At 34.5% G+C, this 18,755-nt stretch overlaps 1 protein-coding gene across 3 annotated transcripts in view; it reads left to right on the top strand.

Annotated features, from left to right (window-relative positions):
• The window catches only part of LOC136027015 (protein slit-like), a 303,464-nt gene that overhangs the window by 237,169 nt on the left and 47,540 nt on the right, over positions 1-18,755 (top strand). For all 3 annotated transcript variants that reach the window (XM_065703919.1, XM_065703918.1, XM_065703917.1), the window contains exons 17-19: positions 6,118-6,189; positions 8,557-8,628; positions 16,911-17,080. In XM_065703919.1, coding sequence (XP_065559991.1) covers positions 6,118-6,189; positions 8,557-8,628; positions 16,911-17,080 — 314 coding nt within the window. The remainder of the gene's footprint in view (positions 1-6,117; positions 6,190-8,556; positions 8,629-16,910; positions 17,081-18,755) is intronic.

The raw sequence follows: 18,755 nt of genomic DNA, 5'->3' as shown, positions 1-18,755 counted from the left end.
GCCCCTAATGTGCAGGTATATTGCCCAAATTATATTATTATATAAACTAAGGGCTTCAGGTTATTTTTCATTAGGATTAACCTAACTTCACTTCTTGGGTGTGTTTTTTCTAATTAACACGTACCCATAAATCTTTTTCGATGTGAGAAGGAATATTCAAACACAAACAGTCCCACCCTAGCGTTGGTGAAGTCCCTGTCAATTCATCTTACATTTTCTGGTACTTAAAGATGTTCGCTTTTCCTTCTATCGGATTTTCTCATAGATGCTGCACACTTATATAGCATCAATCAAGACGTTTGAGATGAATAGTTGCCGGGGAATCTTTCCCCTTTCCTGATACTGCGGAAGACTAGAAGAAGTATTCCTAGAATGACAAGATAATATATGAAAAGGATATTCAAATATCCAGAAAAGGAAGTTTACTTCATCCTGGTTGTGAAATGATCTCCAGTCTTGCAATATAATGATGCACATTTTTATTGGAAAAAATGAGCGGAAATTACAGATTTCCGCCCCTTCAACATTAGTGTTCAAATTATCAACATATAAATTCAAACTGAAGTGAACTCCTTCATTTTGACCTAAAGTTCAGTACTAGCCATCCATGGCATAGCTAATGGGTCCCTTCTTTCCTGATATTTTAACATTCTAAAACAGCTTTCTTGATAGTTTTAGCACACTTAAAACTTAGGATTTTAAGGTCTTTGGCTATCAGTCATTGTATTTGTTCTCTTTTATTTTGAGATTTGACCTTATTTGAAATAGAATGAGAAACTTTTATTTCTAGCTTGAACCTTAGAAAAAGAAGTTTGTTTCGGTTAAGAGGACACAAAGTGTCTTGAAATGTCTTATTAATGATTTTTTATAGACTGTCTTTACCAAAAAAGTAATCTCCTGGGACAAATGCCCACCCCAGATTTTTCAGGGGGCCCAAGCTTCCACCAAAAAGGGTCCTCTGCCGGCCATAATAATAACACTATTTGCTATTAACCATTGTAAACTTTGAAAGCAACTTAGATACATAATCTAATTCTCAAGTTCTGTCAAATGCCCGTTTCCTAGATGATTATACAAATATTATAAATTCTGAATATTTGCAGTAATTCCTCTAAGTTGATAGACTAAAATAGGTCAGTTCCTGGCCTATCATTTCTTGATGGAATCGTTCCTTGTTATCTTCCAACTGCACTACATAGAAGCAATTACGCGAGGGACGAAATCGCTGTCTCAGCAACTCTATGTCGTCGCCGTCGACTTGGTTATTTCTCGATCGCTCACCCTGACTCAGGGCACAAGAAGCAAACTCACCGACCTGCGTTCACATGCTTCATTTGTATTGCTTTTCAAGAAGGCTGAAGAGTTTGCAACAGAACTTGAAATTTAAGTACCTGCTGTGAATGGACCCGCGACTAGACCCTCCTCTGTGGGTCAGAAAGGACGACCTTGAAGAACTCAAAAGATCACCAAGCATCGGAAACAATTTGTGAAAACTTTGACGCTAGGAAAGAATTTCATCAAATCTGGAAATTGGACTACTTTGGCGGATGAAATGAAGCAAGAATACTTCAAAACTTCTGACCGTCTACTAGCCGAATTTGACAGAAGGTTCACAGATAACTTGCCAGTGCTGAGTACGCTCGAAGCCTTGGATCCAAGCTCAACCAAGTTTATGGACACAGAGCTGCTCAAGCTTTTCTCTTCTCTTTACGGCGAGGTGGATATCGACAGCATTCTTCTCGAATCTCAAGCTGGTATTGCCAAGCGTTTCTTGCTCAGTGAGGAGAAAAAGCCGGAAAACTTCCTAGACATTGTCGACCATCTTCAGGCATTACCAGTGGCTTACTCAGAAGTAATTAAAGTACTTCGTATTGCTGCCACACTTCCTGAGAAAACAGCGAGCTATGAGCGTTTGTTTTCTAGCCTAGAAATAGTGAAAAACTACCTGCGGTCTACAACAGGAGATGATCGTCTCAGTCACCTCCTTTTGATATTTGCAGAGAAGGATTTATTAAAAATTTGGACTACAACCAGCTTGTTGACGATTTTGCAAAGATGAAAGCTCGGCGGTTCCACTTGTTACCTTGAATGTTGTTATATTTTTTTTTCTTGTTATGTTTTTCCTTTTTATAAATATATTTGATCTGGAAGATTTCTGCTGAAGGGACACTGAGATTTTTGTTACAACCCTCAGCATAACAATGAAGGTTACTTTCACCGACGCATTGTTTACTTAAGTAAGAAAGTTTCTCGCTGAGGTATGCCAGCCTGTAGTCTGGTTGAATTTTTCACTTTCAGTTTCATCACTTAACCTCGTTGATTGTATTCTTCGTTGTTATAATTAGTCTTAGAGGTCAGTGTGGCTGAGTTCCACATTTGGTTACAGTACATTTCCAAGCAACACACGAGTGCTGAAAATGCATTTTTGCTTACAATATTCGATCAATGTGCTGCCAAAACCCGGATTTTTCTTACGCGACACAAGTTGAATCGGGGGGGGGGAGGCCAGATGGAGTTCATGCCCACCCCAAGATTTGGCCCAAATGGCGCCTCTGCTCCTGGGATTATTTTTAAAAACAGTAAGAAATAAATTAAATAAACGAGTTTTTTCAGCTGATAGTTAGGAGCAACTTTACAATTTAAAACGAACAGAAATTATTCTGACCTGAGGGTGGCTGTCCCTTCCTTATTCATGCTCTTTACGCTAAAGTCTTAAGGTTCTTTAAAATGTATATGATTCAAATTCAACGGCCTTTGCGTTTCAGGAGTCGCTCTTACAGAATTGGGACAAAAAAAAATAATCCAACTTTAGCGTAAAAAGTGAGGCATAAGGAAGGGGCAGCCCCCTTCAGTTTTAATGTTGCTCCTTAGTTTTAATGTTGTTCCTTACTTTCAGTTGAAAAAATCGTTCTTTAAAATTTAATTTCTGACCGTTTTTCAAAATAATGCCAGGAAATCAAGCGTTCTTTGAATTAACCACTTAAAGAGTTTTTGTTCGGTACTTAACCTGGTTTGAGTGAAAACGACATTTTGAATTTTTTGACAGTAGCCCATTAAAGGTTAAAGTGTGCTTCGTCTCTAGAGCTATTTCATAACAATTCAACGCCTTAACGTGATAATAAAGATTTTACGGAGGAAGTAATAGCCATGTCGGTTTTTTTTCTTTTTTCTTTTTATTTTTTCTTTTACAAAACAATTTTTTACAAAACAATTTTTTCTTTTTACAAAGTTTCAAAGAAATGTCCTTATTAATGTCTACAAGAAAAGCTTCGTGGCTCTACTTGATGTACTGCTACTACTGCTGTACTGCTCTACTGCTACTACATATTCTGCTACTATGTACTGCTCTATGTACTGCTCTATATACACTGCTCTATATGTACTGCTCTATATACACTGCTACTATGTACTGCTCTACTGCTACTACAATTCTTATAAACTGATAAACTGTCTTTTGTAGTTATGAGCTTTAGTTTATAATACTAATAAATAACTACTATAGCAAATATACTAAATATATACTAACTAACACTAAGCTATATAAATACTATTTTGAACTATATTGATATACTAAATTTACTACTATGATAAATAACTACTTTATAGTTATATACTTTTTTTTTAGTTGTATAGTTACAAATAGTTATGAAACTATTCTTATAAACTAGTGTTCTTAGAAACTACTAATGCTCTCATTACAAACACATCATAGTGTTGAGCAGCGTCGAGGTGATATACTGGCGAATTCTACCTTTTTTTTCCCTGATTTTTTTTTTTATTAGCTGCTATAATGACATATATAGGTACGTGTCTGTTCTAGTGCCTATGTTGTAGCGCCTTTGTATATAAAAGCTAAGTAGAAAGTAGAACCTGTTTCTCCGACGCTCATTCCTAATAAAATTAAATACAAAAACATGCTTTTTAACTGAAAGTAAGGAGCGACATTAAAACTTAAAACGAACAGAAATGAATCCGTATATGAAAGGGGCTGTTCCCTCCTAAACGCCCCACCCGTTACGTTAAGTTTGACTCTCTCAACTCTACTTTTTAAAACAGAAATAATAACTTTAGCGTAAAGAGCGGGGCTTTGAGGAGGGAACAGCCCCTTTCATATACGGATTAATTTATGTTTGTTTTAAGTTTTAATGTTGCTCCATACAGTCAGCTAAAAAACTTGTTTTTTTTTTATTTAATTTCTGAACGTTTTTGAATTAATACATGTTTTGATTTTGGCTCTCCGCACATCAATAACTAAAACGAAATTTGTATTTTTTCTTTTTTTTTTGGCTAAATGGCTTTCTCATAGTTTTGGTCGGATGATTTTGAGAAAAAAGGAGCGGGGGAGGAGGCCCAGTTGCCCTCCAATTTTTTGGTTACTTAAAAAGGCAACTAGAACTTTTTTAGAACTCGAATTTTGATTCGGTGACTTGGGGAAAAAAGTGAGCGTGGGAGGGAGCCTAGGTGCCCTCCAATTTTTTTGGTTACTTAAAAAGGGCACTAGAACTTTTAATTTCCGTTGAAATGAGCCCTCCTGTGACGTTCTAGGACCACTGGGTCGATACGATCACCCCTGAAAAAAAAGCACGCATCCGTGATCTGTTTTGTGGCAAAAAATTCAAAATTTCTTTGTAGATAGGAGCTTGAAACTTCTACAGTATGGTTCTCTGATACGCTGAATCTGATGGTGTGATTTTCGTTAAGATTCTATGACTTCTAAGGGGTGTTTCCCCCTATTTTCTAAAATGAGGCAAATTTTCTCAGGCTCATAACTTTTGATGGGTAAGATTAAACTTGATGAAACTTATATATTTAAAATCAGCATTAAAATGCGATTCTTTTGCTGCAACTATTGGTATCAAAATTCCGTTTTTTAGAGTTTCGGTTACTATTGAGCCGGGACTCATTGCTACAGTTCGTTACCACGAACTGTTTAATATCAAAATATATGGTGAAAATTTAGTACTTGTTTAACAAATTTGGGCTATATATTTGTACATTAGGGGTTGAGGCGGGGTAAAATATAGCGGGTCTGTATGCGAAATGTATTAGGTACAATTATTATGCATATTATGAATTAATAATTGTTTTCTAACTTCACACCGTCCAAATACTTTACCCTCTCCCCTCCTAATGTGCAAATATATAGCCCAAATTATATATTTTTATTCTATTTTGATACTTGTCTTTTTTTATTTCACGGTTAGCCGAAAGAAACTAACGAAGAAACTGATTTTACTTAGCTTCTATATACACAGGCGCTATAACAGACAAGAACCCATATTTTCATTCTCAAAGTTTGAACTCTCGGAAATTTATATTTTTAATGGATTTATTTTGTTTTTTTCTTGTTTTTTACTAAATTGACCCCTTCAAAGAGTTTTCATTCAGTATTTAACCCAGTTAGAGTAAAAATGATTTTTTTTTTATTGTAGCCCATTAAAAACTACTTTGTCTCTAGAGTTAATTTGAAAGAATATAACACATCAATATGATGATAAAGATTTATATAATGATTAACACTGATATACTTTTAACTTAAGAGATATAGTTTTAAAGAAAAAAACTCTCATTAATGTCATTCCTTGTTTCTTTTTTAACCATAAAGACTTTCTTCTTTGAGCTGCTGTTTTGACTATTAGCGTATCTTGAAGTCCCTGAACTAGATAATTCTTCCGGAGCTTTCCTCAAAAATCAAAACATATAAACTTGATAATTATTATTCAGTCAACCGGATTATTCTTCAGAGAGTCCTTCACAAACCAAAATCATAAAAATATCTCAATAAAACACGAGAGCATTCCAGTAAAATCCAGTTAAATTACCACAAAATTTTGAAACCTCACCCACCCATCCTCCCTACAAGAAAGGTGTTAGGAATCCCCTGCTACTGCTACTACTAATATTTTATTTTAAACTTATCAAAGTGTTGAGCGCCAGGAGGCTGACATACTGGCGGTTTTTTTTCTACTGGAAAAGTTCCTTGGCTGTTATTTTGACTTAAATCCCTCTTAAAATTTGTACTCTATAGAAGCATTGGCATTTTTTATTACGGTTTTTCATCGTTTTTTCGTTTTTCCAACACATGTGTGGGTTTTAATTTTTTTTTTCATTTTTTAGGCATATATCAGAGAACAAATTGAAAGAAATCCACAACAAAATGTTTGCTGGGCTGGTGAATGTCAAAACCTTGTAAGTTGTACTCCCTTTGTGCTATTGCTTGTTGTTCTATATTGTTATATTGTTAAATTATGCTCACTAAGGCCTAAGTTTTTACAATTGCGATTTATTTGAAGAAGGTAGAAGAAAATATTATTCTATGGTTAGAAAACGAAGTTCAAGTTTAATCTATTTTTATTTAATATTTGAGTAATCCCTTTCTAATTTAAATTGTTCGTTTAGTATTTTTTTTTTTAAATCAAGCTTCATTTCGTAACAAGCCTAAAAGTATTTTCTATCTAATTTCATCATTTCTAAATATTAAAGTATTTGGTGAGTCGATAATTTTCTCTCCTAAATCAAGTTTTCAGTTTTAATAGTTAATACAAGTTAATCGTGAGAAAATTGAATATCTTCTATATTTAAGTATCTCGGGAACATACTAAACTGCGATATTTTAATAAATAATAATCGTATATCTTTTTCGATTTTTATAATTGGCAGAAATAGTTTTTAAAATTCTTTTCAATTTTAACTAAAATTTGAGCATATATTTATTAATATTCAGGTACGGCAGTGTATTTCTTTTACAACGTTGTCTCTCGGTATCTGAAATGGTACGATTCCAGTTTGGCTATCTCTGCCAAAACCTAGTATCCGAATTTCTTGAAGTTTTTCAGAAAATTGCCAAATTTTGATTTTTATTATTTTTGGAACTGAATTAAGATACGAAGACATGGAATTGCTTCGAATTTTTTCGATGTCTGTTTTCTTCCTTTCTTGCCATTCTGTTTCCTGCTGAACGTCCTGCTACTAAGTATAATTATATTAAACATTAAGTATACTAAGCACCACTAAGTACTAGTTATTTTAACTTTTGTGATCCTAGTATATTCCCACTATTATTTGGCTATGTAAAACCATTGAAAGTTGTTTTTATCCTGTAGATACTGGTTTTGTATGTCCAGAACTACAATAAATAGAAATTCTCTGACTCAGCCATTGGACCTGCCACGTTGAGATAGGGCTGGTCAGTCCTTACCTCAAAATCGAATTTCGGGTAGAGGTAGGCTGTGGCAGAGGAGAGCTGAATTAAACCCTCTAAAGATGCTTTAAATACCTAAGCAATTTCCATCCGAAATATGCTTAAGATATTAGACCGCATCCATAGCATGGATTCTAATTAATTCTAGTTAATTCGGCATCCCAAAACAGTTTTATTTTTGTCGAATTTTGCTATTTTGCTACCTCAAAGTACTGATTGCATCAAGTCGAGTTCTTTTTAAATGTCAAAAGTCTGCTGTAATTACTATTGTAAGTGATTAAAGGCTTAATTGCGTAAAGCCAATTTTGGTGTCTCAGAAAAGGCAATCATTGGGCTCAATGAATTTTTATATTTAATTGCAAGCGCATAGGAACGTTAACTTAATGACCTATAATCGAATTCCACTTACCTTGTCCTTACTCGAAAAAATCAGACATATCAATTACTCACTAACTGTCGCTAAACTACGGCCAGTATTATATTATATAAAAAAGAAACTTTTTTTCAGCTGAAAGTAAGGAGCAACATAAAAATTTAAACCAAACAGAATCTATTAGGTATATGGAAGGGGTTGGCTCCTCCTCAAGACCTCGCTCTTTATGCTTAAGTTTCTTCTAGAATTTTGTAAAAAAATAGATATTACCATTTTAATCAAATGGCTCGGTTGTGTGCCAGTAGTCGCTCCTGAAGAATTGGGACACAAATTTTATTTAGCCTGATTGTAAAATCAGGCAAATTTTCTCAGGCTCTCAGCTTTTGATGGGTAACACGAAACTTAATGAATTTTATGTGTCTGAAATGACCATAACAAGCCAAATCTTTTGGTATAAATTTTAATCAGATTCCTTTTTTAGAGTTTCGGTTACTATTGAGGTGTGTCGCTCCTTTCTTAAAGTTCGTTACCACGAACTGTATGATTCGTCAGTTCACCTTTCAAGCAATGAAAGTAAAGCCGTTTTTCTTTATCCGAAAAAAAAGTTTGCGTTTACACAAGCTAACGAAATTTTTAGCCAATTTTTCCAGTAAATTGAATTGTTTTTAAGAAAATCGTGAGAGAATTTGAAGCGTAATATTCAAAAAGCTTCTATGCTTTCGAAGCTCCCGCCCATTCAATCAGTTTCTAGCATTTGTTATCTAGCAATTAGGAAGCATTTTCAGTTAAGAGTTGGACAACAGAAAATGTCTCAGTTATTTCACATTGCTCATGATTAGAAGAGTGGTGCCAACTTACGAAAATGTTGAGAAAGGGCACTCGCTCCCATCCCCTCTCTAATTGTCACTCTTAGAGTAAGATTGTTGAAGAACGGCGACCAACCATATTTTCCTATAACGTCTCATAATTTTAATTATTTCAGGTCTCTTTCTGATAACCAAATTACATGTATCACACCAGGATCCTTTGATTATCTACGGTCGTTAACGGCCCTGTAAGTTTACCTTAATTCGTCATTATTTCCTCTCTTCATTTTTCCGCTTCCATTATATCCGAAATTAAAATATATTCTTTATCATGATACGTTTTTATCTTCTATCATTTCTGTGTTCTATTCCATTCCCTTTCTTCATTCTATTTTTTATGTCTTGTATTTCCTTTCTTGATTCTTCTACTTCTTTTGTATCCCTAATTAAAATGTGTTCTTTATTATACTACGCTTTTTCTCTTCTGTCAATTTCGTATTTTCATTTATTTAGGAAAATTTCGCTTATTGTTAAAACTTCTATACGTACCTCACGTTTTTAATTTCATCTATTTAAAATGTGGGAAAGCCGTCCTTAGCCCTAATTTAGAAGGTGTAGGTCTCTCTCCCTAAAAAAAGCGAAAAAATGGTTATCTGAAAAGTCCCACTGAGATTTAGCTTTGCGACTTCCCTTCTACTGCACATCCCGATCTTATGCATGGTCTCAAACACCAGAATATAACTGTATTTAGAAGCTAGAAATGTGCTTTTTATTCCTTCAATGTTAAGTAAGGTGAAAAAAAGAGTAATAAAATAGCTTTCCACTGGAAACTATCTAAGACAAGTTTAGCCATTCGAGGAGGAATATTATCAATAAATAGCCAATAAATGTACGAAGGAGTCCAGTTCTACATACTAGAGTATTTGCGGCTGAAAATCTATTTTGGGAAGAACACATATTCACATTCTTATACAGATGAATACATGGGTACGGGCTGGCGTGTTCACAGAGAGGCTTTCACCCACCCTCTCTCCTCAGATTCAAAGGTGTCTAAGATCTATCCATGATTTCATGAATTTTCCGCATAATATGTATATTTCTGGCTTTATAATCGATGTTATGGCTTCAACCCCCCCCCCCCCTTAAAGTGACAACCTGCGTAAGTGTTTGGAGGTTGAGATTTTTTGGGGTAGGAATCCAAAATCTGGCAATTTAGGAATAAAGAGGTGCTTTTTAAGCAGCGACCACACTTTCTCTCTTGGATAGTTTCATGCCTCAAAAATCAGTCTGATTGTTGTAAGGGTGGCTTATCCAACTAACGGTAATCTCCCTGGATGTAATATACAATTCATAGTTTAGTGATCCTAGTGGTTTATTTTGGATAAGTCCCTCCATTTGGCCACCCAAGTATCGTAAAATATGCGCAATACATGGAAGAAAGAAGAAATTATGGAAGTTTCGTAACCAGTGATTATAGTAAGGAAAGGGGAGATTAATAATATTAATCCACGTCACAGTCAGGAGGGATTAGCCCTCTCCATTACATGAAGTATATCTTAGAATGCTGCTTATTTTTTTGGCATACACTTTCACCATTTCCTGTGTGATTATGTCATACATGGGACATTTTTTATTACGCATGACTTATTTATACGACTCGTGTTGGTAGCTACCAAAAATTGAGCAACCGTTCGGCTGCTGCGCTGAGCTGGTAAATGATTGATAGGTAAGAACAAGTAAAAATCACACGAAACATTTTTGATAACTCTAAACAAATGCACTATCATGGTCACACGCACTTTAATATACTCAATGAGGTAAAATAATAACCAATTTGGTTGCGTTCAGTCCACATTTCTGTATTTTGTTTGGTTCTGAAGGCAGATAATCGTTTTTGTTTCCGAACTTCACCATTTCACTTGGTGCTTGGTGAATCACCGTTGTGTTGGCCTTATCATGGAGGTTAGGTGAAAAACCATTCTTTCGGTGAACAGTTTCTTGCAAATAACATTCGAAAAACCCAATAGTCAGAGAGCCAGTCGCCAAAAATGTGACTAGTAGGTGATCAGTTAGCAGCAGAAGGTTTGACTATGGAATATGGGATAATCAGTAGTGCTGATTATGAAAATGAGCGTTATATATTCTACTGGGAGGTGATAATGTTCTAAATTAAAAAAAATACACTTTTTCTCTTAAAAAAATACTTTTTGCAAAAACTTTCATGATAATCGATACTACTGATTACGAGTATTCTGCAATGCTGATGACCTTGAAACTCGCAAATTCCTTGTTTTTGGTCGTAAAAAAATTGCTTAGATATACAAGCATTTGACAATTAACTAAAAGTTATACTAAGTTTACTTCTGCAACTGCTAGCTATTTCGTGTAATGTACATATTAACAGCCAAATTGTAAAAGATACCAGCTTAGCATGTCAAATTTTTCCACCCGTGTCTAAATGATGGATAGAAGAAACTTTGAAAATTACAGAACTAGAAAAATTGATTATACAGCATAGAAGAAGCATTCAAACATTTCCCACCACAGCCACAAAGTAAATCGGACGGTCTACCTTCACATGAGCACACGAGCACATGAGCAGTTTTCTCATCACCGCTTGTACGGCCAGAACTCAGGGGTCCAATTATCTGATAATGACGTTAGGTTAGACACAACTAAGTTAACATTACCTTCCTGGAAAGTCCAGCCGAACATCTAGGGGATCTAAAAACTGCAGCTTTTGTCGTTTCGCTTGTAAAAAAAAATAATACCTGACTGAAGATGAACGCGCATAGCATAGCAGTCAAAAGTAGTGTCTGATTGTGGCAAATATTTGATAATACATTAAAAAGTCGTAAGGAGATGCAAATTTTTACCATAGACGACGACAGTGACTTTCCTGCAAATATAAAGAAAGTTTTCTTGACATAAGGATCAAGCCTAGACCTCTATATCTTCCACAAGTAAAGCAATCTGTTCCTGCAATCCCTATTCCTTGATAGCTTAGCCAATACTATTTTTCCCTTAGAGAACATTAAAACCAATTATACCAAAGCCCGAAAGCACATGAAGAAGGCAGATGAAAAAAAAATTGATCGTTTGGTAAATTCCTGCAAATTTGATGCACAGGCACTGAATATTCACGGAATCGGACATAAAATTCCGTTTTTCATAATTTGAGTGGTATCCAAGGAATAGCTTATTATGATAAAGCAAAAGGAAAATAATGTCTGTGTCATTTACATCGAAAAAGCAATACCGATCCCCTCTTCTAGTTTCCGTGTGCAACGTAACTCTAGTATCCGCCTCTTTCTGATAAAACTTAACGCTGTTTAAAACCAATATCAGTGATTCCACTTCTGCTGAATATCACAATTTTCTTCCGGTCTTGAAAGCCTTGTCAGGAAAGCGGCTCTAAAATCTTTACAATGAGTGACAAAGTCTTGAGACGCAGACACCTAAAGCTGCTTGCAGCACAAGAAGTAAGTCTTCCAATTCGTCAAATGAAAGTTTAATCTTTTTTTGCATTGGAATTTGATAGCATCGAGTTCCAATCGATCTAGTTTTTAGTGTCTACCTAGAAATGCTGCTAATTTCTAAGGAGATCCTCGTACTCGTGGCAACCACCCAAGTCCTTCAAGCAGTTCATATAGCTTTATGTGTCACAACATCCAAATATGCCATCATATTTATCTCCAGGGACCTACAGTTCCTTAAAGTCACCGTTAAAAGACACATCTGTAGAGATGTTCGTTTTGGATAGCTCTTAATGGCTTTGAAGGTACGACATTAAGTCTACCACTCTTGATTGATTCGATGCCCTGTTAATCTCGATGATAACAGGCCACTCATTCGAATTGTTTTTGTTTCCAGATACTCAAAAAGAGCTGACTGGGTTCCTGGCTGAACTAAAATCTTCCCCTGGTCGGGAATCCAACCCCGTTCCAACCCTCAGTCAGAATATCCATCCCCCTCCGAAATTTAACGCTGGGTTCGTCCCTGTAATCTGAGAACCTGAAACACGCTGGTAAATACGAACTTACCCCATACGATTTTTGCTAGATCAAAAGTAGTAAGAGCTTTTTGGGAGAGTTGCGACCCTTTTCTAATTTTTAGAGGCTATTTTTAGAGGCAGTTTCAAAAAATAATTATTTTGTTAAAACTGGAACATATTCAGACAACGGTGGAGCAATCCCTCTGCCTGGGTTTTTGTGCAATGACGGTTATATCCCTATCACAGTCGATGTTGTTGTTGCCTTTTTGAAGCAAATTATCCTAATCCCAAACAGAAATTTCACAGCTCAGTTGTAGTTATTCAAAAGGTACTATGTGACTCAAGTCTTAAACCAAATAAACCGCCCATGGAAAAAATGAACTAGCCTAATCTGGCAAACTAAAAACAAAGAAATATTCATAATCATCCCGTTAAACCGAAAAGTGCTCAATCAATTGGTTCAGTACATCTTATCTAGTTGTCAAGATACCTAGAAGTTTCCGTTTTTTCAGAATTTGTTTTATACCTTTTCCCAAATGTAGAAGCTATTGGAACTTGGAGCTTCCGATATCAGAATTGCGTATACCTTATCTTGGAGGCCAAATATAAGCAGCTTTTCGTAAATAGTAGTAACAACATCGTAGATGTTATGTCCAGTTTTTTTTTTCTGTCTTTCAGCTGTGCAGAATTATATTGTGTGACATGGTGTCTATTAAATTATGGTAGCCAAAATAAACTCTGTTAAGCTTTGTTTGATTTAGTTTAAATTACTAGCTATTACAAATAAAATCAAGCATATCCTACAATTTACCTGAAAGTGATATACTATCACGAAAAAACGGATTTTTAAATAAAGATTGAGCACGAGGTTCTTTGAGACCAAAGAAAATAATAGACAAACAAAATGACACGTGTAGTATTTTCGTTGTCCTTAAAAAAACCTTGTTCTCAATTTTCATGTCTTTAGTTTGTTTTATTGTTATAATAGGTCAATTTGGTTTAAAAAATTGTCTTTAATGTACTATTTTTCCGCTACAAAAGGTAAGATACACTCTCCAAGCCATTGAGTTTATTCTGTGCTCTTGACGTTCATCAACAGATGGTATTTCTGTTTTTTCCACCTGTTACAATGAGGGGATGAGGAGTGTGTGGATAGAGAATCATTAAATTGATTTATATCTTTTACTGTATACAGTTAATATGCTATTGTAGGTTGATCATAAACATTTTATTCTGAAGTATTTTCAAGATTGTTACTATTTTAGTACAGAATTTCATACATTTAGTCCAAAGAGGACGTTTTTCCTGCTAGGTGAGAGAAGGGGGGTTGCATTGGCATTTTTAACCTAATTTCTATCTTGTTTAATATTGTTTATATTGTTTGAAAAAATATGTGAATGTTTAAAGAAATTAATTTTCCTTTGGGTCTTTTGATCATGTTGCTAAGAAAAAGCTGAAAATTTGCAAATATTTTTAATATTTTTTTACCTTTGACAATTTTCTTGAATAAAACAAACAACAAAACAGCAATAAAATAACGTAGCATTGCCCCATCTTCAGGAACATTTTTATCTGCTTGTCCCCCCCTCCAATGGTACTTGAATGATATATCGACCACAGGTATACCATACAAGTACCCATGTTAAGAAAACAATCTTACTTCATAATATGCAGAATATTCATAGTTAACACACTTTGCATGCATTCCTTATATACATTCCCCCCCCCCCCCCCAACCCCCCTAATGTGCAAATACAGAGCCCAAATTATATATTTCCTATCTACGCGCCTCAGTTTTGTTTAACCCTTGTACCTGTTTAATTGAATCAACTGTGACGAAAAAAAAAGAAAGAAAAACAATTAACGGGTTACAGAATGCATTGCAAATATACAATTAAGACTGTTTATTTGTACATAGGGGGGGGGGTAAATTATAGCTAGACTGCTTGCAAAATTTGTTAACCAAGGTTATTCTGCATATTATGAAGTAAGAATTGTTCTCTTAACATGGGTATTTTCTGTGATTGATTTATCATACAAGTACTCCCCCTCCTTTTAAGAAAATTTGTCCAAGCACCCAGACTTTCCTTCTAGACTATTTCTGTTTAATTCAGGAGTTACATGACCCTCTGGGAGAATCTCCTAAATTGTCGCTCTTCGAACTATCATCCTCATATTAAACATCTTGGTATGGGCCTTTCAGCAGTGTCATCCATGATTCTCCCAAATTAAGTTACCGCTCCTGGCTTTATGCCAGTAAAAAATTAAATTGAAGTATGATAGCTGAAGTTGGCACGATATACAATTTTTTGCCACTTCCATGCTTCAACTTGTTCCAATTTCCATAAAATAGCACTTGTCTGTCTGTGTTACGTTTCCTATTTGAAGTTGTATCGAAATTTCAGATATTTATGACTCTGTAAATTACTATATGCGTTGTTTTATTGACATGCGCATAAATTGATTACTCTTCCAGTGAAAAATGCTGATTGTTGATTTTTAAGTTTCGTTCATTAGTCAAGGGTGGGGCTCCTGCAATGATGCATAATAGACATGGGTATAAGCATTAAGTTATATGCTATTAGCTTTTTTCTTTAGTTAAGTGTTTAAATTTTACTATTCTAGCTGATTTTTTATCTAATTATAAAAAATCACACTAATTTCTGTCAGTGTTATATATTAAGTCTTTCCTTACGGTCATAAGAATGGATTTTAAGGTAAATATAAATATTAGGAGTCGGTTGTTACTAATACCATTGCAAGGGTAGGGTAAAAAATTTAAACATCAAAAAAATTATTTTCAGTTTATTAGATAATTAATAATTAAGTTTAATTTATTTTAATTTACTGCTTAAATTATTTAATTATTTTAATTTACTAGCTTTAATTGTTATTGTTGAGTTTTTATTATTTATTTAATTATTTTATTAATTAATTAATAATCTATTAATTATTTTAATTTATTAACTACGCCCTCTTCTTTATATTGATAAAAATAAAATTTCAAAAATTAGAAAATGCTCATAGCCGTTAGATTATTTATTAGAAATTTTTGCAATACTAAAATTTAAGCGCCCCGGGGGAAATACCTTTGTCCCTTCTAAAACCACCCGTGGACGAATCTCCTTCGGCCCGTTGATACATCATCTAACTTGTCCGATTATAGTTGGCCATGTTTTATAGCGTATACGTTTAGGTTTTAGAACATATTTACACTTCAAAAAGATGCATGAAAGATAATGTACATAAAACAATCAAAAGTATACCATAACAAAAATACATTTTTAGTTGGTTTAGATTTGTTTAAAAGAATTAAAATGTATAAAAAAAATAGATAAATTTTCTGAAGATAGATAAAATATTTTAAATTTTCTGAAGGTTTTAGGGATTCACAATAAATGTGAATTATTTTAATTTAAACAATAAAAAAAGGCAAAAACAATTTAGAGTTTTTACCGGTGGAGCTGATCTCTGTTTCATGGCACTTCAGTCAGGAATTCTAATAGGGGGCTGGGGGCAATCCATCCTACGCTTTCGCACACGCTTCCTCTTTTACTTCCTCATATTTTCCCAGGTACCCATTTAGAGCTGGGTCAGCTCTGGCTGAGCTTAAAGGTTGTGCCGCTGATCCCCTTTGCAAATCCCAGGGATGCCAAGAATCGAATCCCCGTCCTCACGGACAAAGGATCTCAAGCCTAGCCTACAAACAATAACTAGATCTTAGTGTTAATATGATTATTATCACCATAGATTATTTAATTTAAGATTTGCTTTTAAATTCCTGAAATGAACAATAGATCCCTAAATTTGGAAGGATTTGATTTTTTTTCTTTTTGCTGATTTGTTGCTGTCACACCTAAAGCGCGTTCTTGAGATTTTCCCACTTCCGAGATAATTGTCAAGAAAGAGTAGTTAAGCTGTTCTCAAAGGGGGATGAATAGGCCATTCTAGATCTGGAGGACTAATGTACGATTGTAAATAGCGCGTTACAAATAGATTTAACTTTTTTTGCTTTTAGGCAAAATAGTAAGTATTCATATCCATTCCATGAAAATATTAAGTCCTTTATTGCTACTGTAGTAACTGACTATAAGGGAAACCTTTACCAACAAAAAAATATTAGCTAGTGTGTATGTTCGTTTATAAATGATATTATGATGAAAAAATTGTAAGCTAAAAAACGATGAGATATAGAAAAGTTCCTTCCAAAAATTATACATTCTGTTTATTTAAATATATTCGAAATGTTATGGTTTAAAAATTAGCTCTTAATTAATAATTATTTCGGAATTAGATATTAATTTTGAGTAATTCTATTTTAATTCTTTTTGTAATTATAATAATTATATTCAAATATTTATAATGACTGAATTTGTATTTATAACTATAATAGTTAGGATAGATACGAAGTTTCCTAATTTTTTGAAAAAGTTTTAATTTTACGCCGTTTCCTTGCAAATGATTACTATCTTACCATTTTTTCCCATATATTGCAATTTCACCTTTTTTTTATGGTTACCTTTATCACCATTTTAGCAACTTGCTTGGAAATCCCTTCCATTGTTCATGCCATCTATCATGGTTTGGAGACTGGCTGAGGAAAAAAGAGAAAGAAGTCTCTACTGGAACGCCTAGATGTCATTCTCCCACTCCGCTTAATGGAATGCCTATTCAGGAAGTCCCTTCTTATGATTTCAGATGCAGCAGTAAGTACCTTTGTAAAGGATACTGTTTTTTTTATAGGTGGGGGAGAGGAGAGGAAGGTGTATATAAGCGAATGCTTTCCATTTTCTTTCAATCCATAGAAGTGAATGTGTCCCCATGTCAAAATGTGTCACCTCTGCCCCCTCCTGGCTTGTAAACTAGTTCCCTTGGTAACTATGAATATCTTTATCTTTTTTTCGAACGCTAAATTCTGACCTCCGCCCCCTCCTGTCTCGTAAAGTAGTTTCCTTGGTAAATGTGAATACATTTATATTTTTTTTTCGAATTCTAAATTCTAACCCCCGCCCCCTCCTGGCTCGTAAAGTGGTTTCCTTGGTAACTCTGAATATCTTTATCCTTTTTTCGAATTCTAAATTCTAACCTCCGCCCCTCCTGGCTCGTAAAGTAGTTTCCTTGGTAAATATGAATATATTTATCTTTTTTTCCAATTCTAAATTCTAACCTCCACCCCTCCTGGCTCGTAAAGTAGTTTCCTTTGTAACTCTGAATGTCTTTTTTTTCGAATTCTAAATTCTAACCTCCGCCCCCTCCTGGCTCGTAAAGTAGTTTCTTGGTACCTCTGAATATCTTTATCCTTTTTTCCAATTCTAAATTCTAACCTCCACCCCTCCTGGCTCGTAAAGTAGTTTCCTTTGTAACTCTGAATGTCTTTTTTTTTCGAATTCTAAATTCTAACCTCCGCCCCCTCCTGGCTCGTAAAGTAGTTTCCTTGGTAACTCTGAATATCTTTATCCTTTTTTCGAATTCTAAATTCTAACTTCTGCCCCCTCCTGGCTCGTAAAGTAGTTTCCTTGGTAAATATGAATATATTTATCTTTTTTTTCCAATTCTAAATTCTAACCTCCACCCCTCCTGGCTCGTAAAGTAGTTCCCTTGGTAACTCTGAATATCTTTATTTTTTTTCAAATTGTAAAGGCTCTCTGATACGGCAAATGGGTCGATACTTGAGTGTTACTGCCCCAGAATCATTAGAGGCCCTTGAGACAGGTGGTATGTTTCGAGGTTTAGTCCTGTAGGTTTTGGAGGATAGAACCTTAAAGGCATTTGGGTCTCCATATAGCGAGAAACTATTTTTAATTTTATTTACAATTTTGCTAGCTATGTAAGCCGTATTTTACTCTGCCTGCTAGTATTTCTGCAAACTTACTTTTTCAAAAGTTTTCCTAATAAATTCTCAGTTCGTGAAAAAAAAAGAAGAAAACAACCATTAAATGCATCTCAGTTTTAAAAATGATATTCCAGCAGTGTCTACTTTTTTATTATGATATGACAAAAATATATATGATTATGGAAAACATATTATATATATATTTATTATGCATATAAGGCGATATAAATTATATATGAATGCTATGAATGCTATGAGAGGAAAACTCACATGCATCTTGCGAGGCAAATAAGATGAAAATGAACGACAACTTGCCTAAAGTTTTTCCCAGCCAACAAACCAGAATAGTTGAATTTTTAATCCTCTGATGGAATCATCTTTATGACGCTAATCTCTGAGCATTAATGCTTGCATGACAATATATTCTTATAATCATGACAAAAGTTTTATAATGACACAATCAAAACATCATTACAATGATGCAAACATGTATTATGTCAGCAAGTAGTAGAAGTTGATGTGGCATTAAAATACCACCACATCTCGTC

Source organism: Artemia franciscana, chromosome 5 (assembly GCF_032884065.1).
Source record: "Artemia franciscana chromosome 5, ASM3288406v1, whole genome shotgun sequence".
In the NCBI taxonomy this organism is placed as follows: Eukaryota; Metazoa; Arthropoda; class Branchiopoda; order Anostraca; family Artemiidae; genus Artemia; species Artemia franciscana.
This window is presented reverse-complemented; position numbering and strand designations above follow the sequence as displayed.